We start from the raw sequence: 21,497 nt of genomic DNA on the forward strand, positions 1-21,497 counted from the left end.
TCATCATCACATCATCATCATCACCATGGCTATCATTTATTGAGTAATTTCTAAGAACCAAGCATTGTGATAAATGCTTTATAAATATAATTTTATTTAATTCTCATAACTACCATATGAAGTAGCTATTACTATAACCATTTTTTAGATGGAGAAAATGGGGCCTACTGTGGTGAAGCAACTTAACCAGGTTAAACAGCAGGAGGTTGTAGAAGCCAGGATTAAACCCACGTCTGTCTGATTCCAAGCCCTATTTAGACTAACTCTCCGGATTAATGGATGATAGATTCTTCGTGCATTGTCAAAAGAGACCATCACACTTAGTAGAAACCAAAAAGAAGTCAGCCACGCCCTTCCCAAAGACTAACCTCTGATAGATGTACAACTCTGAGCCCCTGAATTTTTCCACATGTGCTGATTCTTTTGGACTTTCAAGGATAGGAAAACACAGTAGCCATGTCACAACCTAAGAATAAATAAACCTTCACCAGATCCACACACTGAATATGGAAAAAAAGCAAGCTAACAAGCCACAAGTCAAAACTCCTGAAAGATGCACTTTCATGAAGACTGGGAAGGGAGAAAGAAATAAGTGGCACCTACAGGCTTAAGTGGTGTTGAAACTGGGACATGAGTTGCAAACCAGAGGAACATGGAAAACACAGCCATCTTTTGGTTCTCCTCAAAGCATTTGCTCGACATTTGCTTTGATATATTCACTGTTTAATAAAAACAGAGTTGTTTCTTAGTTTTTTTAAGCAAAATATCACTTATACCCTAAATCCTCTCCAGGAGATAACCTTGTAGATTCCAGTGCCCCTCCACCATTTAGCAGCTGTGTGACCCGTGACGAGCGATTGTGAGCCTGTATCACCATGGGGGCAGGTCACTTCTCTCTATGCCTCAGCCCCCTCATTTGTAAAATTGGAATAATAAAGAATAACCCCCATACATAGGGCTGATGTGAGGATTTAATGCTTTAATATGCATATAATGAATATATATATGTACAATACTGAAAGCAACGCCTGGGACATAGTAAACACCACGTAAATATTGGATGTTATTATGTGTAGAATGGTTGTGCAAATATTAATTATTTTAGTAATCATTTTCAGCATTATGCCACTTACCAGGGGTCTGCAGAAAGTCTCCTGAAGCAGGGGTCGTTGTATTTCTATGCTAACCTGCCCACACCTACACACATTTTTCTGAGGTGTTCACAGGTAATTTTCTAGTATGTTCTTGCCTTCGTGCATTTGTGTGTTTTTCTTGAATATCATCATTTAATTCATTTTCTCCATCATTCTTCCACATCACCCATGTAAGTCTAAATGACCTTGGGATCGGGGGTGAGGGGAGACACTGAAAGTGCCCAACGCTGACAAAAGTGAAAAGGTTCTTTCAGTCGGGCACCGCTCTGCCAGCCGAAGTTCCTCACCTCGGGTCTCGTCAAGGACAAAAAACAGGGTCCGGATAAGCCTTTACAAATGGGGGGCCGGGGTGGGGGGTGTGGAAGAAACAGCAGATCCGTCTGCCTTCTCCATCCATCTAAAAAATACGTGTATGGAGGCCGCTACGGCCAGATACTGTGCTGGGCAGAAGAAAACTGGACATGGCAGAAGGCAGAGAAGATGCCCGTCCCCGTGGAGCTTCCGAAGAGCAAAGTAACCAGCCTCCCAGAAGGCCGGCCACCCTCCTGTGCGGACCACCAGACTCGGGGCGCCGGAAGCGGGACTGGCCAATCCGGGCCCCGCCCACTCGCCTCACGTCCGCACAGCGCCGACCCGGCCCCTTCGGCGGTGGCGGCTGCGCGGGCCTCGGATGCGCGGGCACGCGGGACGCCCAGCTGTCAATCACGCGCAGGTTGAGCTCAGCTAGGCTGGAGCAGCAGCGGCAGCGGCGGCGGCGGCGGCGGCGGCGGCGGCGGCGGCGGCGGTGGCGGCGATGGGACCCCAGCGAGAGATCTGCGGCTAGCTGGCTGCATTTGCTCCACGGGTCAGGGGATCGCAGGCGGCAGGTAAAGCCTTGCGGAGCCCAGGGGTGAGGTTTTCTAGGCTCGATGTGTCCTTCTCCCGCTCCTTTTTCTTTCCTTCCTCTCTCCACACGCACAAATATTCATATTTTCTCTGTCTCTCTCTCTCTCTCTCTGTCTCTCTGTCTCTCAGTCACACACACACACACACACACACACACCACCCCTAACTCGTTCACGATTATATGGACACAAATCTCTACAAAACCCATGCGTATTAAAATCCACGAACACGTACAAATTAGGAGTAGCTAACTCCATGCTTTGGCGGTTTGTGGTTTGTGTTATGTAAGAATTTGGGAGGTATACAGGGAAAACTCAGGAGTTTCTTTCCTGTGAGACAAGAAAAGTTGTAATGTTAGATAAGAGTAAAAATGTATGTATTTGGAGTTTGCAAAACTGATTTGATTTCTTTTCCAGGCTGAATTTACCCCCTCCTTGCCTTCCCCACTCCTCTGCCGTATCTAAAGACGTCTGAGTTTTTGATATGATCTCAGCACCTACTTCTTCGTGTTGTTAGAAAGGGGGCTTGGGTGGGGGTCCTACCAAAGCTGATGACCTCGAAGAAAACAGAGCTGGAGTTGAACAGCTTATGTATACTTAATTGGTTCCTGGCTCTGTAGCAGAAATGTTTTCAGCACCTTGAAGAGCTCCTTTGGCTCCAGACCAAGCCAGCCTTTAGTGAAGGGCATGTGTGGAGTCAATTCCCTCAAAGAAAAGGGGGAAGGCGACAGATAAAAAGAAGGGACATTTAATGAGAGAGACAGGCACAGATGAGAGACAGACAGACAGACTTGTTTTCTTTTACTTATCCAGACCCAGAATCCTAATATAATTTGCTTCTTTGTCCAAATCTGCTCACATACCACCCACAAAATAAAATTTCAGGACAAATAAATGAGTCTTGAAGAAGGCTGGCTTGGCCATGGTACATACAGACTGAACCTGGAAAATACTGAAAACAGTTTTTCAGGGCTCAACTAGGCGTACACTCCTCAAGTCTTTGAGATTCTCCTGCATATGGATGGGGAACTGTTCATCAGAAAGAATTCTTAATGCCTCTTGAAAAATACAGCCCGAGTTATTTTATTTCACGTGACTACAGTAATGTAGGAAACCAATAGCTCTATAGCTGGCAATGGCTTTTTAATTAAATCTTGCATGGGCACCTGCTTTTCTTAGGCAGATGGAGAGTAACATGATCGTGATAGGAAGAAAATGGATATAGGAGTAAAAATCAACCTAATGAGTAAATCATCCAAAGAGCCTTAGTAAGTCTAAAATGCATGTAAATGGATCATAAAATACAATAGCTATAAGATTAATTTATTTTACACTATAATGGGATAGGCACCAAAGAGATCAAGTCTGGAGTATCTGGGAAGCAAGTCATCTTTTTCTTTACAATTTGTAAAACACAAATTGGTCAGTCTAGTTGGTATTATTGACTACATGGAATAGAATTATATCAAAATGAGAATATATTTGTATAATGTGTTATAGTTTACATAGCCCTTTTCATTTATATTGTTTCATTGACTCTATAAACTCTCATGAGAGCCCATTAAAAAGTTATAAAATACGTTATACTTTTGTAAAAAAGAAAAAACTATCTTTGCTCTTGAACAGGAAGTCCTTTGTCAATGTTTTTGTCAATATTAAATGATTCTTTACAAGTTATAAAAATGACTTATGAAGTTTAGACTTTTATCTGGATCACATTCTGCAGAGATTTTTGTTCTTAAATAGGTTTGAAGAATGAGCCATTAAAAGGAAAGGTCAAAGAGTAAACAACAAGAAGAGGAAGAAGAGGATTTCAAAGGTAAGACTCAAACCTTGTCACATGTAAATTCATAAGCACCTTCTGGTCTGCACATCGATAAAGAAGAGGTTTAAAGAGAATATGGGTTCTGTTTCTCTTCTCATTGCGGTTTTGGACTTTATTTTACCTTACTTAAAAGTACATCTCAAAGGGGCAAAGTAATAAGATAACTGCGTATCATTACCCCCTTTTTTAAAAATTATAAAAGTGGCTGCATAGCCACTGACTTAGAGGAAATAAAAATTCACAGTGCAGAGCCACAATCTCTACCACTATTCCAGGACAATAAAATATCTCTGAAATGGTTCATTGGTAGAAATACATTTTCAGGTTTTAAGGTTATGCTTATATAATTCCAGAATGCCTGATTTAAATATGAAAAAGCTGTTAGCAGGCTTTCATGCCTTCCTGCATCCACTCTTGAGTCTAACTGATTCTTTTAAGCGAATTGACCTTTTGGTGTAGTGTTGCATAAATGGTCTAAATCAGCTATGCGCCTATACCTTGCAGCACTGGCCCTGTGGAAAAGTGTCTCTAATGGGAACTTCACTCTCATTATCTCAGAATGATTTTATGGGAGAGAAAAGCGCAGTATGAAAACTTGAGTGATCTTTCAGAGAGAATAAATAGAACAGGGCCTGTGCCTGGCTTCACAACTGACTCACACATAGAGCCATGGGAAAACACTCATCCTTTTTGTGCCTCAGTTTTCTGCCTCTCTTCTCTCAAGGAGACCATGAAGACAAATACCATAAAATCTCTGGTATTCTTAAGGTTTCATGAGGCATAAAGCCTTATTTCTATTTCCATGGCTATGAACATTTTTCAAGTAAAATGAAGAGTAACTGCTTCTATTAGACTGAAATTCAAATTTCCAACAAACTGATACTTTAGTGTAGTAGTACACATATAGATCATGGTAACACACACATGAGTTTGTTTGCTGAATAGAGTAATCATTCGAGGGATTCTCAGCATTTATACTTCTTCCTGCTGCAAATACCTCGTTTTGATGCCCATTTTGTTGCACTTACTGCTTCAGAAGTGTTTCTTCTTCTAACCCGAGTCAACTGAGAGCAAAATGTGTGTCCCACTCATCTTTGTAAGCACCGTCTCACGTAATCTGGCATATAACCAGTGGTTTAAAAACACCGAAGGAAGGGAGGAATGAAAAATCAAGGACCACTCAGGCCATCATCCACACCAACCCATCTGGAACTCTGTGCCAAGAAATTTCAAAGTGGTAAACAGGACAGAAAATGTCCTTGCCCTGGTGAAGTTTACAGTTTATCATGTACAAGTTCTATCAGACCATCAAATAAACCACATAACAGAGGATCAGGTAATAACAAGTTCTATGAAGGGGAACAAATCTAGACAAGGGGATAGAGAGTAATAGAGGGCTGATATTGATTATGCTCATTGTAGAAAGCCTCTCAGACGAGTTTGGGGGTTTGAATATCCATTTAATGTATAACTGTGCATGCGGTTGAGATAGATACCATAAACAAATAATAAAAAGAAGAAAACCATGGATGAATCCTCACTTATCAGCACCCATAAGGTCGTTCAGGAAAAATGAAAATAATTCCCCTTTCATAGATGACCAAGTAACCAGACACTTATGCTGCTTGTGCTCCATCACGATGGCCATGCTGGCAGTGAAGATGCAACAGGCTCCACCGGAGTGTTTATAAAATGAAAACTCACAAGGACTCATTTAAATACAATACTGGAGAATATTTTCACTCACCTCCCCCTATGCATGTACTTCCTAGGATGTTAAGTCTTTCTCTCAAGAAAGGAGCCCCTTCAGGATCCATCACTAACAGCAACCATAGATTTAACATTACTGTTTTTGCTGCCACTACTACACCTATTGAAACACAAACACCGCAATTCTCATGAAACCTTACTCATTAAATAAATGCTGAGGCAAGCTGAAACGCCTTTGCACATAACTTCCCTTTCTTCTCAACCCTGGTGTATCATATACTCATTGCCCAGCTTTTAAAGTGACTTTATGAAATGACCTCATGTATATCAACCAGGTAGATTCCAAATAACTGTAACATTTTCTATATTGGGACAAAAAGTTACCTATGAGGAATGTAACTCTCTTGAGTTTTTGCAAGTGCAAAATTTCTACTCTAAAATGTTGTATTTTAAAATACATGTTCTACCAAGTGATCCGTCTCCTCTAACAGTGAATTCCAACAAATTATATGTTTGGAAAGAGGTATGAAACCTCTAAGACCCCCCAGGGACTACTATTTTAGGCAACATACACTATACTAAAATAACTTATTGAACAAATAAACAATACACAACCATTCAGTCTACTGAATACCAAGTAACTAACCTAACTAGTAGCTTATATACTCTTTTAAACTAAAGCTTCATGCACACTATAATAAAGCAATCTGACAATCAATCATTGAGAGCATGGGAGGAGATGGGAAATCCCTAAACCCAGTTGTTTATCAAACAAAAATAATCGACTCATTCTGTAAATTCATGGCCAAAGACTCTTGAAAAATCTATGTCTAGAAGGAATTAGAGGTTATCTGGTCCAGCCATCTTATTTTAAGGATGATGCAACCATAGCCCAGAGAGGTTACTGAGCTTACCTGAGATGTCAAAACCAGTAAGCTGCAGATCAAGAACTAGCATTAGAGCCCATTCTCTGCTCGGTGTGGTTATCACAGCGCAGGCCGTGTTCTTGTACTTTGTACGCCTGGAGGGGAGAATAAGATTTGTTGGGATTTCTCTTCTGGAATGTATCTAACATCACTAAAAATCCATTCTGACTTAGAGTAGAGCCATCTATCACTCAGGCTCAAAAGCATTTGTTTTATGACATTTTCTATCTCTTTTATGATTTTACCTATATTGTGTTTAACCAAGTTGGACTACTGAGTCTCATCCTATAAAGCAGAAACATTTAACCTAGTGTGCTGGAAACAAGCAGTGCAGGGAATGACTACAATATGTCACAAGGTCCTGCTCTGCACCAAAGCTAAATCCTGAGAAAGAATGATTTTAGCATCTAAGGAAGATAACTCTTACTGTTGCTATGAGGGATTGTTTTTATTCCTATCATATCTATTTTTGTCCTTTTTTCATGTTAAAGTCTCCAATGCTTTATTGAAAACCTGAACATATATATTTGTATGAGTTGGTTCTGATTATGCAAATATATGATTCAATCTATACTCCTGTTTACTGTATTGTCATCTTTCATCTGCTCCCTGACTCATGATATAAACTGTAGCAGATGATTTTTCTTTGCCTCAGTTTCTTCAGTGACAAAGCAGACTTAGTAATACTAATCCCACTTCCCCTTGACTGAAAGTTTATTAGAATGTCTTAAAAGAAAGTGCCTTTAAAACTATTCTACTTGGATATCACTAGTAATGGCCCCTTATTAATCATCTTCTTTGTGTAAGCATTAAATAAAAGGTACTGAAGAGATCATCCTAGCATTTAAAATATGAAAACTAGGTTAACAAAAGAATTTGGTCCATCAGACATTGCAGCTCTAATCAGGCAAAGTCCCTTCTGAAATCTTGATTTTTTTATGAAATAATATCCTTCTGAAATGTTAAAAAGCAAAAAAACAAAAATAAATTTCCTTTCCTGATCTCTCCTCCTGGGTGATTTCTTTAGATGGTAGCTGGACCTGAGACACAAAGAAGTCACTAGGAGGTAGGCACTAAATGTAACATTGACCAACACTTTAAAAGATGAGGTTATCAGTCACCATCAGTTATACCTGTTTGCATCATTTTTCTAAGGTCAGGGCCACATTTTCCTGAATTTGACCACATGTTCTAACCAAAACCCACTTGTGGCTGAGGGCACACATTTACAAGATATTCTTAAGGGTTCACTTTGTGGCCATGGGACAGTGAGTCCCTGGGTTCAACTTTGACTTTAGCCCCATGATTCTATACAACCAAATTAAGTGGCCACACAGGAACACCTGCTAGAATTTTAGATTAAGTTTTTCTTGTAGGTAAACATTACTACTTGGTTTCTTGGCAAGTAATTGAAAACATTTAATATGTCTTCTTATTGCCTGGATTATAGCACAGGTCCTGAGAACCTGGGTCAGTGAGAAAATTATCCTCCTTCTATATTGTTCCTTGCTTTGTCATGTTGAGACAGGAAAACTGTCTAGAGTTTAAAACTATGTCCACACAAGGAAAACCATCTAGAGGATAACTGAACAATCTAAAAAAGTATTTCATATTTCTAGCTACCTATTTATCTGCTTATATGGAGATCAAAAAACCAAAGAACAAACAGAATAACTGAGAATTCTCTTACTCACCAAAATTTCTGTCCTTCAGTAATTCCTTTTTTTTTACCATGAATTATTAACCACATGCCTCTAAGGTCAAATTAGATCAGATCAAGTTGAAATTTCCATCTGAAGAAGGCAGAGTCCCAAACAACCCACCCAGAGCTTAGTGTCATTAAACAATTCTCTGAATTTTTTATTTATAGTAGACACTTAATGGGAAATAGTAAAAGGCAGGTCTACCTTCTGCATTATGCTCTAGCATCCCACGTGGACAGATGTATCCACAAATAATGCCTGAAATATCTGGAGTTAGAGTCAGTGAGGTATCAATTATTGGCCAAGCCATTTGTGATAAAGCATGAAGCAACTTTTTAATAAAGCTTCTGTACAACTTGACAATTGTTAGAGCAAGATACATGAGATTCGAAGGCAAAATTTCAAATAGCTACGTAACACCATGTAGTTTCCACAAGGGAACATGGTTAAGCATTGAAGAGGACAGTCCAGGACAAATTCCATCTGTACCAAGTGAGAGTGCCTTCCTAATCCTTTAACATGGAAGTGTAAAGACTACTAGATTCTAAGAGATTAAAGATTTCTTGTCAAGACACTGAAAATCTCAGCTTCTTTGTTGCCATTTCTCATGTGCTTCCTGCTTAAATTTTTGCATCATCTAAGTGAGCTGTGCTGTTATGTCTTGTTTCATTTATGGAGAACCAGTTCTAGTCATTGAGTGTTTGGGATAATTTTGCATTCAGTAGAGAATAGCAGCTTGGGTTAAAAAGGCAGGTCTTTAAACATGTCTTTTCTTGCCAGAAAAGAGCATTGTTCAAACAGGCTGACATTATTCAGCCTGGTTCTTACCTTTAATTTGCCTTTTGATCCTGAGGCCAGAGCTCATGTGGTTGATGCCTGTGGGTGCTGTCATTCCAGCTGGGAAGGATGAGTTCTTGCAGCAACGTTTGTGGGTCCAAGCAGGCACAGGCTGCTACCGAGGGCGGGTACCAGCGCTATGGAGTCCGGTCCTACCTGCACCAGTTTTATGAGGACTGTACCACCTCGATCTGGGAGTATGAGGATGATTTCCAGATCCAGAGATCACCTAACAGGTGGAGCTCAGTATTCTGGAAGGTAAGTAAAGAGCATGTGTTTAACTCAGGAAGTGGAGAAGTCATTTGATACGGGAAATAACTCAGCTATAGAGAACTGAGAAGTCTGGGACTCTGTGTGTGGATCCCTCTCAGTGTCACTAAGTTCAGTTTTCTTCCTTAGGAAAGGAGACTATAACCCTTGGGCTGAAGAAAGCCTCTACACACAGCACAATTGTTGATTTGCAGGTTAAACATAAATAGATATAATTGCCATCATTAATTATTATTTTTGCTATTGTTATTAACATGCCACTAAATTCACCAACTATGACAGCCATCCAAAGGCAAAACATGCTTTCAGCCTCCCTTAAGGTTTGGTAAGTATCATTTGACAAATTACAATAATTATTAGAAGAAACAGTTGGATACTAGAGAGAGTTAATACTGAGACATAATACAGTGGTCAGTCTGCCAGCTCTGCCTCTCCTGGATATGTGGTCATGAGGCTTTATGAGCTTCAGCTTCCTCAAGTGGAAGGAGCCTCACTAGACAATAAGTTCAGTCATTCAGCATATAATTAGTGAGCACCTACTCTGTGCCAAGAAGTTGCAAAGTACCAGAAATTAAAGTGGTAAATGGGAGAAGAAAAAGTCCCTTGCCCTCAAGGAACTTACAATCTATCGTGGGAAACAGACCATAAACAAATAAACCACACAACAGAATGGTAGTGGCAAGTGCTATGAAGAGAAATAAATCAGAATAAGAGGATAGGGAAGGATGGAGAACTGGTATTTAGTTGTGCTGATCACAGAAAGCCTGTCAGAGGAGATGACCTTTGAGCAAATACCAGGGAGTAAACCATAAAATTACCTGGCTGAAGGTCACTGTAGGCTGGGAAAATAGCAAGTCCAAAAGCTCTGAAATGGGAACACTGGTGTGTTTGAAAAATAGCAAGAGATCCAATCTGGTTGGAGAGGAATGAGAGAGGGGAAAGAACAGGTGATGGATCCAGAAAAATAACAGGACACAGATGATGTGTGTGGAGCCTTGTAGGTGACAGTGAGGACTTTGGCTTTTACCTTGAGATCCATGGGAAGCCACCTGAACATTTCAAGCAGATGAGTGACATGACCCGACCAGTATTTTAACAAGATCATTCTGGCTACAGTACAGAAAATAAATTATAGGAAGGCAAGGATAGAAGCAGCTAGATTATTTAAGAGGCTGTTGAAGTATCCAGGCAAGAATAATAGTGGCTTAGATTACGGTGGTGTTAATGGAGATGGCGAGAAGTAGTCAGATTTAGCATAAAGTTTGAAGGGCAAGCTGTCAGGACATGTTGGCATATTAGAAACGAAAGAAAGAAGAGTCAAGCATGACTTAGACTCGCAGCCTGAGCTCTTTAGTGGATGATGTTATAATTCACTGGGATGGAGAACACCAGGAGAGCAGTGGGATGGGTGGGGAGTCAAGAGTTTGATTTTGGCATTGCTACATTGGAGGTGCCTATTAAACATGCAAGTGGAGATCTCTAGTAGCAATTTAAATATACTTCAGCTCATGAATTGGGAGTCGCTGATACATACAGTGTATATAAGGTACCAGACTAGACAAGATCACCTAGGAAGAGAGTATAGACATAAGAGAGAAGAAGGCATCGAATGTTCCAACATTTAGAAATCAAAAAAAGGACAAGGATGTAGGAAGGGCTACTGAGAAGGCACAGCTTTAGATGATGCCTCGGATTCCCTCCAGGTCTAATATTCTGTGTTTTGGAGGTTTCTGATCATCCCCAACTTTCTCCCGAAAGATCCCAGAAACTTTGACATTGATACCGACATAAATTTACAATGTACTGGCAATAGAGCTTAACAAGAGGCAGTGTAACATAGTGATGATTATGAGCACGGACTCTGGCCTCAGATTACATGGGTTCAAATCTCAGCTCTGTAACTTTGGGTAATTTAATTGACCTTAAATGAGCCTCTAATGGTGATACTTATAGTACCTACCACATAAGTTGTGAGAATTAAATAAGATAATAGATGCAAAGAGCTTAGAACAATGTCTGGTAGGCACTCAATAAGCACTTAATATATTAGCTCCTAGTACCAGATGTCATATGGAACACTGAGTTCTGAAATAGAAATAAAACTGGAAATCTAGTTAATAAATAAAATATTGGTAATGTGATTATTACTATGGATTACCCAAGACCTGTGTTGATTCAAAATCTTACTAGTGTCAGGCACTCTGTATTAGAATTGGTCAAGCCAGCCTTCTTATTCTGTACAAGTGTCACCTCTGATGACTCCGTACTGGCCTGGACCAATGAAATACATAGCCAAGCTTGGCACATCTTGTATTTACCCAGGCAAGTGGGTGGTTGCTTCTCTATATGTCAAAAAAACAAATATTTGCCTCACAGGTCTATTGTGCCAAGAGCCTAAAATGCCACTGACATACAGAATACTGCAAATGCTAGTGGTTCCAAAGCACTAGTAGTGATACAAGTTGTGAAGCTATAACTCCATCAAATAATACATGGGTATGGATTTACAATAAAGAACTCTCAGTAAATTACCAAGCCTAGAATTCAGATTTCAGTATTTTCTCTCTTCTGTTTAACGCAAACAAGATCCAAAAGTATTTGTTCCCTGTTGTGCTGGACCTACTTCAGAGAATAAAACCAGGCAAAAGTCCATGGCCTCACAGAGATTATATTCCAGCAAAATCCAAATCTTAGACTTACATCCTAACCATAAAACACTAGACTGGGCACTCAGAAGCCTACAGTCAACTTGAAAAACCAAAGAATTCACTGTCTTAGAGACCTCACCCCTACCAAGGGAATAAACCAACCATTCTTGGGTTTCCTCCTAGGGACTATAAGGGAACTCATGCCAGCGAGCGTATGAAGTGCTTTGAATCAACACAGAGAGAAGCACTGATTATGCACGTGTTTCTATTATAGTACTTTTCTTATGTTTTTTCTTTCATTTCAATCTGCATCTTGTAAGTGGTTCAAGATGTGGGCTCCCCCTTCCCTCTCTTCCACTATAGCATTGTTGAGGCCACGTGGGTCTCTCACTGTGGGCCACGCTCACAGAGCCTCAGGAGGACTCTGCTGGTGAGCCAGCTCCTTAGCGGTGGGCAGCAAGGAGGGGCTTAATGAGAACAGGGATTGGAATCAAATGGGCCTGAGCCAGAAACTTTGCTCTACCACATGGACCGATGTAACCTCGCTCTCACAATGCTGTTCTTTCTACACATGTTTATATGTCCACTGTGCACAAACCTCTGTGGTGGGCTCCGGGATTCAGTTGTGAACACAACACTGTTCTTCACCTGACGGAGTTCACAGTCAAATAAGGAAGGTAGATGTGTACAGAGATTGTTACAATCCACCATGCCAGTTGTTGCAGTACTTACTGGACAGATCTGATGCAGCCTGGGGAGGAAGTGACTCCACAGAAGAGTTCACAGGCACAGAAAAGCACTATAGAAAGAAGAGCATCGCAGAAGCTGCGTCATGAGAGAAGATGGCATGCTCAGGAGATGCCAACAGTTCACTGTGGCTGGGGTAAGAGTTAGGCGTGGAGGACAAAGGCCAAGAGATGAACACGGTAATGTATACAAGAGCCAGATCACAGAGACTCAGCAAGGCTGTGAAGTAGAAATTTCTCCAGAACCTTCCTGCTTGACTGAGTACAGTGAGTAGGTAAGATAATAAAGCTAGGCTTTCTTGGGAAGGTTGTCTCACAATCAGGTGTAAACAGCCCCTACACACACACACACACACACACACACACACACACACACACACACACACACACACACACACACACACACACACACACACACACACACACACACACACACACACACACACACACACACACACACACACACACACACACACACACACAGTATTATACACATTCTCTGTGCCTCACAGCTTCTGGATTACTGCATGGTGGCCTCCGCCACTGCTAATTTACCTGCAACTGCTGCCATCTGCAAAAATCTATGTGACACAGTCCCACCTACCCCCTGCCACCCACTGCCTCTGCCCAAGGGCCTAACAGGCTGTGGTGGAGTTTTTCTTTCTCACCCTTGCACTTGACCTTGACTAAGACTGCTGCTACTTGATGGTGCAGCAGACAGCTGAAGTACTGCAGGTATGAACTAATGGGAGCAGTCTTCTTACCCCAGTCGTTCTTTCCTCACCCCAGGGTTATCCTCCTCCTTACCTTTCCCTCAACCAATATCAGAAATCTCCCAAAGGGTGTTAAATAGCAACGGGCAGGTACAAGGCAAGACCGCTTCCTCCACAGACTTACTAAAAGTGAAAATGATGCTGGTACCTCTCTTTTCTCTCAAGACCCTCCTCCTACCTGTCCCAATCTCTCCAGTTTCCCCCTTAAGCTAAGTCAGAGTTTAAACTTACATCTTGGATTTCTCTTCAGAGTCTTGCTAGATATTAAGGAGATGGTTTTATTCTAGAAATGAATAAGGAAGTCCCTTAAGAGGAGAAACCATGTGGTATTATTAAAAAAAAAAAAAATTTCTCAGATGACACTTGAAAAATGGACAAAGGATGAGACTAGCCATGGAGACCATCAGAATGCTGTTGCAATGATCTGGCCAAGAGTTAATAATGCTCTGTTACCATTAGAGTAGCTGTAGTGATGGAGAGACAAGATTCAAGAGAATTCTGAGATAGAATCAATAAGATTTAATTATCCATTGACTACGAATGTGAGGAAGGACTCAGTGAATGGGCAGGTGGCAGGAATGCAGAAAAACTGGGAAGGAAAGAAGAAAGGAACACCATTTTGAATATTTGGGTTTTGCAGAGCTTGGGACACTTTTGTGTAGATCCTCCCATTGGCTGTCATAAATGTGGGGCTACAGCCCAGGAGAGAAATCTAGGCTGGAGCTGGACATTTGGAAGTCACTGGTATATAGATGCAAGTTGAAACTGCGGCCACAAATTAAACCATAGAGAGAACATATTGAGTAAGAGATGTGAGTCAGGGCTGGAACCCTGGGGGACACCAATAATTTAAGAGTGTCTGGCAAAGCAGGTTAAGAGTGAGTTGGTAAAGACAGAAGTGGAAGAGAGTTGTGTCAGCGATAATCATTGGTGAGGGTTTTAAGAAAGCCTAAGTACTTAAAATCAATGACTGCAGAATATGCAAATGAAGAAAAGAAAAATTGGATTTGACAATTAGGAAGTCATCAGTGACCTCAGAGAGAGGGGCTTCAGTGAAATGGTGGAGGACTAGGCTTGGCTACCAAGGGTAGGAATGAGTTCAAGCAGTAGCTAGTGGAGGACACAGGGCTCTAGAATAGGTTTTGAAGATGGAAGCGATTGAATGTGCTGACAGGCTGGAGGGACAGAGCCTCTGTAAGGCTGCAGAGCCAATGCAGGATCCTGCTACCCAGGTGAAGGAGGGCTGTGGAGACTGTACCAGGTGACGCATATGTGGAAGGACCTGATCCCAGCCCGGCACTGGTCACTGCTTTGCAAAGCTCAGTGTCCCTACAAGCAGGTCAGGCAAGAGGGTCAGGACAGATGAGTTAGAATCTGCCATCACTCTGGCAGGTGACAGCACTCTGAGCTCAGGTCCTGCTAAGGAGCGGTGGGTAGCAGCCCTCAGGGCTGATGCAGAAGAAGAAAAGCCAGTCTTCACTCTTGCTGCGCTTCTTCTGAATTTTACCTCTAACCCAGAAGGCTTCTTTCCCATTTAGCTCCATCCAGCAATCTCCCCCCACACGCCGCTCTTCCCTGCCATGCTGGTTCTTGCCTCCACCAGTCATTACCGCCTCCTCTCTGCCAGAACAGCTGTGTTGCTCCTGCTGCCAGCTCCGCTTATTGGAGTGAACTGCATTTTCAGATCTCATCAGCTCACAGACAGACCACGAAGGGGATGCTGGTCAAAAAACAGCAGCTTCTGGCTTGTGGTCCCCAGAAGCAGAATTTCTGGAATCCAAGCTCTCCCCTCTGTCCAATCCTCCTTTCCAACAGCAGGGACTGGGTTTTCACCCATCCTTCGCACAGTCAAGAGAGTCATCAGAAGTCACAGCACAAAAACTGCTCTTGCTGCTCTCTTTAAAGTTTGCTTTTCATCACCTGGAGAGGCCCTTCTCTCTCCCTATTGGTGCTGATCTAACATCCCACACCACCAGGCTACTCTGGGAAGCCCCTCACCCAGCAGCATTGCAACTCTTTGCATGGCTCCAAACAGAGCTGGTTTGCTCTCTTAGAACCTTTTTAAAAAACCTCTGTGTTGCATTTCTTAAACTCTATTTAATAGAACCCCTTTTCTCTTAGACCTGGGACCACTTCAACTTAGAGCTGTGTCCAAAGTTTATGATACCATATGGCATCACTCCCAAAATTTTTATTCCATTCAGTACTCCAAGATGGTACCAGGATTAAGCTGATATATCCCAGCATCCCTCCTCACCACTACTACACTCAGGGAAGTATTCCCAGCAGTTTCCCTTCATGCCTACCATCCCACACTCTCCCTGACATGTTTGAACAGGTTTGGAGTCCCTCTCTGGGCACATCTTTTGGAGATCCTCATTAGACTTGCATTGATGGCACCCTCAGAATCCTGGGCATTACATACTATTCATTACGTCATGCTCCCCTCCACAGATGGCGGGCCTCTCTCTGATCCTCTGATTTAACAGGGAATAGGGAGAAGGCTTGGGGAGGCCAGCCACTTTCCAGTTCTTGAAATGAGCAGGAGTTCTGCCATCTGCAAGGCAGGGTTTGCCTTTTAGCTTCTGAGTGATATTCCAAGAGTGGATTTTAATCTATAAAGCACTGCTCAACTGAGGAACAGACTGCTCTGAGAATCAATCACCTGGCTCCGGATTCAGCAGTCTGGTGGTTTAAGTGAGTCAGTCAGGAATATATATTGGACACAGGCTGGACTGACTGCTGCGGAGAGAAAGACAGAAATAGAAGATGGAGCACCCTGGCCTCCCTTGCTCTTAAGAACCTTAGAACCGAAGATGGATACATTTTTGCTGCCCTCAATTTTTGAGAATCTGTACCAGTTCTTGAGGAGGGAGGTAATTTAGTGACATATGAAGCATGTCACCATGGATATTTAAGTTAATTTAGTTTGTGCATTCAGAATATTCCAACGTGAGTCATCTTTTAAATATTATAACGGTTAGTCTTTGAAGGTGAATTTGACACCATTCTTCAAAAAATGTAGAAAGCCATCCAAAGTGTGATTTTACGACCCAATTTTTTCTGCAGTACTTATATCTTATGTACAATAGTTTTTCTTTTTTTTTTCCAGAAGACATTATACTGACTCTTTTTGTTGGTTTTTCAGTTTCTTTACACTATTACATAATGGAAATTTGTTCGTATATGGTGACTAAAACTTTATTGTAATTTTTTTTAAATTATAGAGGTAATGTACAAAATAGTAATCGGTGAAGTATCATGGGAGAATGAAAGTGGGGAGTGGGGCTTAGAAGTCATGCAGACCTGGGTTAGAGACCACGTGCTTAAAGAGTGGACTTTGAACTATGTTTCTTCAATCCAATAAACCTCAGTTTCTTATAGGTGAAATGGGGATAAAAATATCTACATCTCATAAGATGCTGGTGAGGATTAAGTGGAAAGCACAGTGCCTAGGTCATAATCGATGCTCAATAATATGAGCTCTCTCCCCCCCTTTGTTAGAGTGATGGATTTGCAAATGTTTTCTATTATCCAAACTCTCTACTAAAGAAGTATCTAATAAAGTGTATTACCCTGAAACATAGTAAATAAATAGATAAATATACTTTAGATGTTCAAGATTAAATGGTGTTATACATTTGGTTATTTTTCCAACCTTGTTATTTTAACTAAAAGCAATTAGGAACAGGAGGAAATGAAAAATGTGTTTAAAAAATAAGTTGTATTAGCTGTTCTTTATTCCAAGTACTGAGTGACTGTTGCAATGCTCTTGCCAATGCAGCATAATTTTACAAGAGGCACATTTCCAAATAATAATAATAATATCTACTTATTAAAATGTATGACTTAGGCAGGCACAGGGCTGAGTGCTCTCGTTTTGTCCTCACAGCTTTATGAGGTAGGTACTGTTATCATTTATCATTTTATAAATGGGAAAATTAACGAGAGTATTTAAGTAACTTTCCTTCTATGATTCAAGTACTAGTTGGCAGTGCTAGAATCCAAGGCTGAGTCTGTTCATTCCAAACCTCCGAGCTTAAACTGCCAAATGGTATATTACTTTCCATTTTCAGTGGGTTACATTTTATTAGAACTTGAGCTAATGCAGTTTCATCTCCATCTGCTGCTCTTAACATTTCTCAACATCTGCACAAGTAAAGCCCAAACAGCTACATGTTAGAAGAGAAAGAGCACTAGCCTGGAGGTCAGATCTGTGGCTTCTAGCCCATCCTCTGCTACTTGCCAGTTGTCTATCTTTGGGGCAGTGACCTACCCTCCACGAGGCTACATTTCCTTGCCTATAAACTGGTAATGATGGTTCCTTCTTCACTTGCTTGGGGAAGGGGTGAGTAGTTACACAGACTGTCGATGGCCACCTGCCGAAATCACCTCTATGTTGAACAAGTTGAGTATATTACTCATCACAGTGAGACAGAATGACACCATAGGGGCTCCTGGGCATTTCAGTAAGAGAGTGTAAGAAAGGATGTATTATAGGATGTGGGCTTTAGTTGGGTGACTTGGGATTGCAGGGGTTTGGGAAGTCTACAGGAGCCAGAGTTCACTCTGGATTATCAGGAATGATCCTATGATTGGGTATCTTAATAAATCCTATCTATACAGAGGGCGGACTAGAGTGAGACTAAGACTGTAACTGTAAAGAAGCAGCAGTCATTTATATTGGGTGGGGTGGGAGGTGTGCAGAATCTTGTGGTTTGCACAATGACCTTGTTTTTGTCTGCGCTTAGACAAAATTATGAAGTGGCCTTGGTTTGTCACACTTCATCATGGGTGCAGAATGAGCCTGTCTGATGTTGAGGTTCTGCAAGATTGACTGTGCCCACAAAACAACATGGTATCAGTGGGGGCCCCAGGCCAGCTTCTAAGAACATCAAAGCCTAGTGGATAGAGTAAGGCCAGCTCCTGGGTATCCGGGCTGCTTTTCTCTTGCTCAAGACCAAACAAGACAAAGTAAACCAAAGGGGGCGCTGTTGATTGCAAAGCATTGGACAAACAGGAAGCTCAAAGGAAAAATCAAGGCAGTGCTGCAGTTCCTGGTTGGCATCAAAATCAGAAAAGTCCTCCTTCACCTTCTTTTTTAACTACAAAAATTATGCAGGCTTCTCATACAAATTAGAAGTGACTGGGGAAAGTCTCTTCTCTCAGAAAACAAGGCCAGTCCTGCCCTGGAGACCTGAAGTACCAGGTTTACTCTGTCTTATTTCACTGTGTCTTTCGCTAGGTTGGACTCATCTTGGGCACAGTCTTCGTGATTCTCGGATTGACTGTCCTGGCAGTGGGCTTTCTTGTGCCCCCCAAAATCGAAGCCTTTGGTGAGGCCAATTTCGTGATGGTGGACACACACGCTGTCCAGTTTAATGGAGCCCTTGACATGTGCAAGCTGGCGGGCGCCGTGCTCTTCTGCATCGGGGGCACGTCCATGGCAGGGTGCCTGCTGATGTCAGTGTTCGCAAAAAGCTACTCCAAAGAAGAGAAATTCCTTCAGCAAAAGTTTAAAGAGCGAATCGCAGACATCAAGGCCCACACCCAGCCCATTACAAGAGCTCCAGGCCCGGGAGAAACAAAGATACCAGTCACTTTGTCCAGGGTTCAAAATGTCCAGCCCATAGCGGCAACCTGAAACATTTTCCAGCCCGGTCCTCCCCTCTGTAATTTATGCCCAGTGTTACAAGGGAGCAGACCAGTTTGGGAAATGATATAGATTTGGTGTTGACCTGCCCCAAGGCTGTGCTGGGCTGTGGGCAGTGTGGTGTGTGAGCTCACACTCATTCCGTTCAGTGGCCCTGGGAACCGTTGATGCCATGGTCAGCCTGGGCACATGCACCCGGCTGCTTAAAAGGTGTTGCTGGGTGCCCACCAGGAACTCTCTGGAACTCCCCTCTCATATAGTGTGACTCTGTGTCATTTTCTGTGTTCTTGGAAAGCGCTGAACAGTTTAGACCAGCCTACCAATGGCTGACGTGGTCCGTTTTACTTTCTAGTATTGGTTTTTCTAATCTTTCCTGTGTGGTGCTGCGTTCCATTCCTTGTCTCACTACATGTAAGATATTGTCCTGTGTTCACAGAAAAATCAAGTTCCCTGATTTTGACCCAAACTTTGGTCTTTTAACTCTAACTTAACATGAGGTTCTTGAAATCAGACACAAACGTATCAGAATTCTCCATAAGTCTTTTGCTGTTTTCTGTAGTGTTTTCCCACTTAAAGAGCTCAAATTGCCAACTTTAGAATCTTGGGAAATAAATTAATATTAGTAGAATCTATTTATGCAGTGTACAAAAGCACTGAATTAGAAGCCAAGAAATTTGAGTTCCTATTACTAACTAGCTGTGTGATCTTGGGGAAAGCATTTAACCTCCCAGGCCTCAGTTTCCCCACCTGTAGAACAGGCATCCTGGTCTGTGATGTCTGAGATTCCGTTTTTGCCGTGCATCATTGTGTGTCCACGACCAAGGATGTTTACAGTGTTCTTGTGGCTCTCACCACAGTGGGATTCTTCCAGACCTGGACTCCCAGAAAGTCACCAAATCAGCAGCCTCGATGCCACCTACTTTTAAATATCCAACTCCAGCAGTTTATACAATGCAGTCATATTTTTATAAAAACAAAAGTAAGCCATCCTCCAATAAGAAACCCCTGAGTAGATATTAACCTTAAAGAGGGTTTTCTTTCTCAGAGAAGACATTTTCTTCTCCAGTAAAATGTTCATCTCATCCCTTTACACTTTTATTTAATCTGTGGACTTAAACTAGCCTGAGGGAAATGGAACACATGACCTTGGTATCCTCTCAGAATCTGTGACACCTTCAAAGTCTGCCTTTTTTTTTTTTTCCTTTCCTTCACTGGATAAATAAAATATGTGAACAAGCAGAACTCGAATTGCATTGTCATTCCTTTGGTGTGGCTGTTTTCTCTCCAACATGTAATTTTCCATTCTGAGGCTAAGTGAGCTCTGCTGGTCCCCTGGCAAAATGGAAGAATAAATGAAGCAATTAGTGCTTTTGTGCACATGGTTTGTTTTGCATCGTCCAGCATAAAACACGGGGCAAATTAGCATCCTTAACATGGATCATTAGCTAGGTTCAGGAGAAACTGTTCTAGTTTCCTCAGGTTCTTACCTTCCTGTGGCAATGCCGTTTTACCTTTGTTCTTTGAAGCCTTATTCAAGTCCCCAGGCACCTGTTCAAGGCAACATCGTGAGGCTTTCCATGTTGGCTTGTGTTGTATACCAAGAAATCTTTGAGAATGAGATGACTTTCAAAAGCCTCCAGAATGAAAAATAATGACTGTAGGGCTTGGGAATTTTTAGGTGCAGGCATGCGAGCAGCCATAAAAAAATCAGCTCTGTGCCTCAGACAAAGGCCTCAAAGGAACAGAGATGGAGGAAGTAAGAGCTGAGTCTGAAAGAGGGATTCGGCATGCCCTGTCTTTGCTGTCCTGCCTAAGCTTTGTGGAAACAGGTACTTGTAAGGACCCTCCCAGTCCGTGGAGCAGGGATTGAGGGATATTGAAGGAAAGCAGAGGAAGGAGGCTGAATGGTATTAGGAAATACAGCTTGATCTTTGCAAAGAGTACAGGCCTGTGCAATCAGAGGGTGAGGAGCAGCCAACTAAAGACTTCACAAAGCCATTTTCAGGCCTGTTTGGGCAGATGTCAGGGGTATGGCAAACTGCAACAGTCCTAGAGCCTTGGTCTCAGCCTGCTTGCTGGCACTGAACCAATCCATCCCTTCAGTACTGAAACTTCTAAAGCAAAGTAAAACCACAACCCTACAGTTGGGGAAAGAGGTGGACAGAAGATGCTGGGACTGCAACAGAATAAACTCAGAAATGAGTTCTGGCCTAGAGATCACATAAGCTGAGGCACGTGGAGTCAGTAAAACCTCGAATGATGTAGGACCAACCCAGGCAGAAAACCCCACGCCCACCCCACATCAGCTCTGATCTAGCGACCTCCATTCGCTCAGGCACTGCCAGTGACTGAAGCCCTCCTTCCTCAC

The 21,497-nt window shown here is 42.1% G+C and overlaps 1 protein-coding gene across 1 annotated transcript; it reads left to right on the forward strand.

Moving 5' to 3' along the window:
• Positions 1 to 1,887: 1,887 nt before the first annotated feature.
• On the forward strand, positions 1,888 to 20,371 carry NRSN1 (neurensin 1). The gene is made up of 4 exons (XM_060021569.1): positions 1,888 to 2,020; positions 3,785 to 3,857; positions 9,100 to 9,297; positions 18,722 to 20,371. The coding sequence occupies exons 3-4, from the start codon at positions 9,109 to 9,111 to the stop codon at positions 19,118 to 19,120; spliced, it is 588 nt and encodes a 195-aa protein (XP_059877552.1). The 5' UTR covers positions 1,888 to 2,020; positions 3,785 to 3,857; positions 9,100 to 9,108; the 3' UTR covers positions 19,121 to 20,371.
• The last annotated feature ends 1,126 nt before the right edge of the window (positions 20,372 to 21,497 follow it).

This window comes from Delphinus delphis, chromosome 10, assembly GCF_949987515.2.
Source record: "Delphinus delphis chromosome 10, mDelDel1.2, whole genome shotgun sequence".
Taxonomy (NCBI): domain Eukaryota; kingdom Metazoa; phylum Chordata; class Mammalia; order Artiodactyla; family Delphinidae; genus Delphinus; species Delphinus delphis.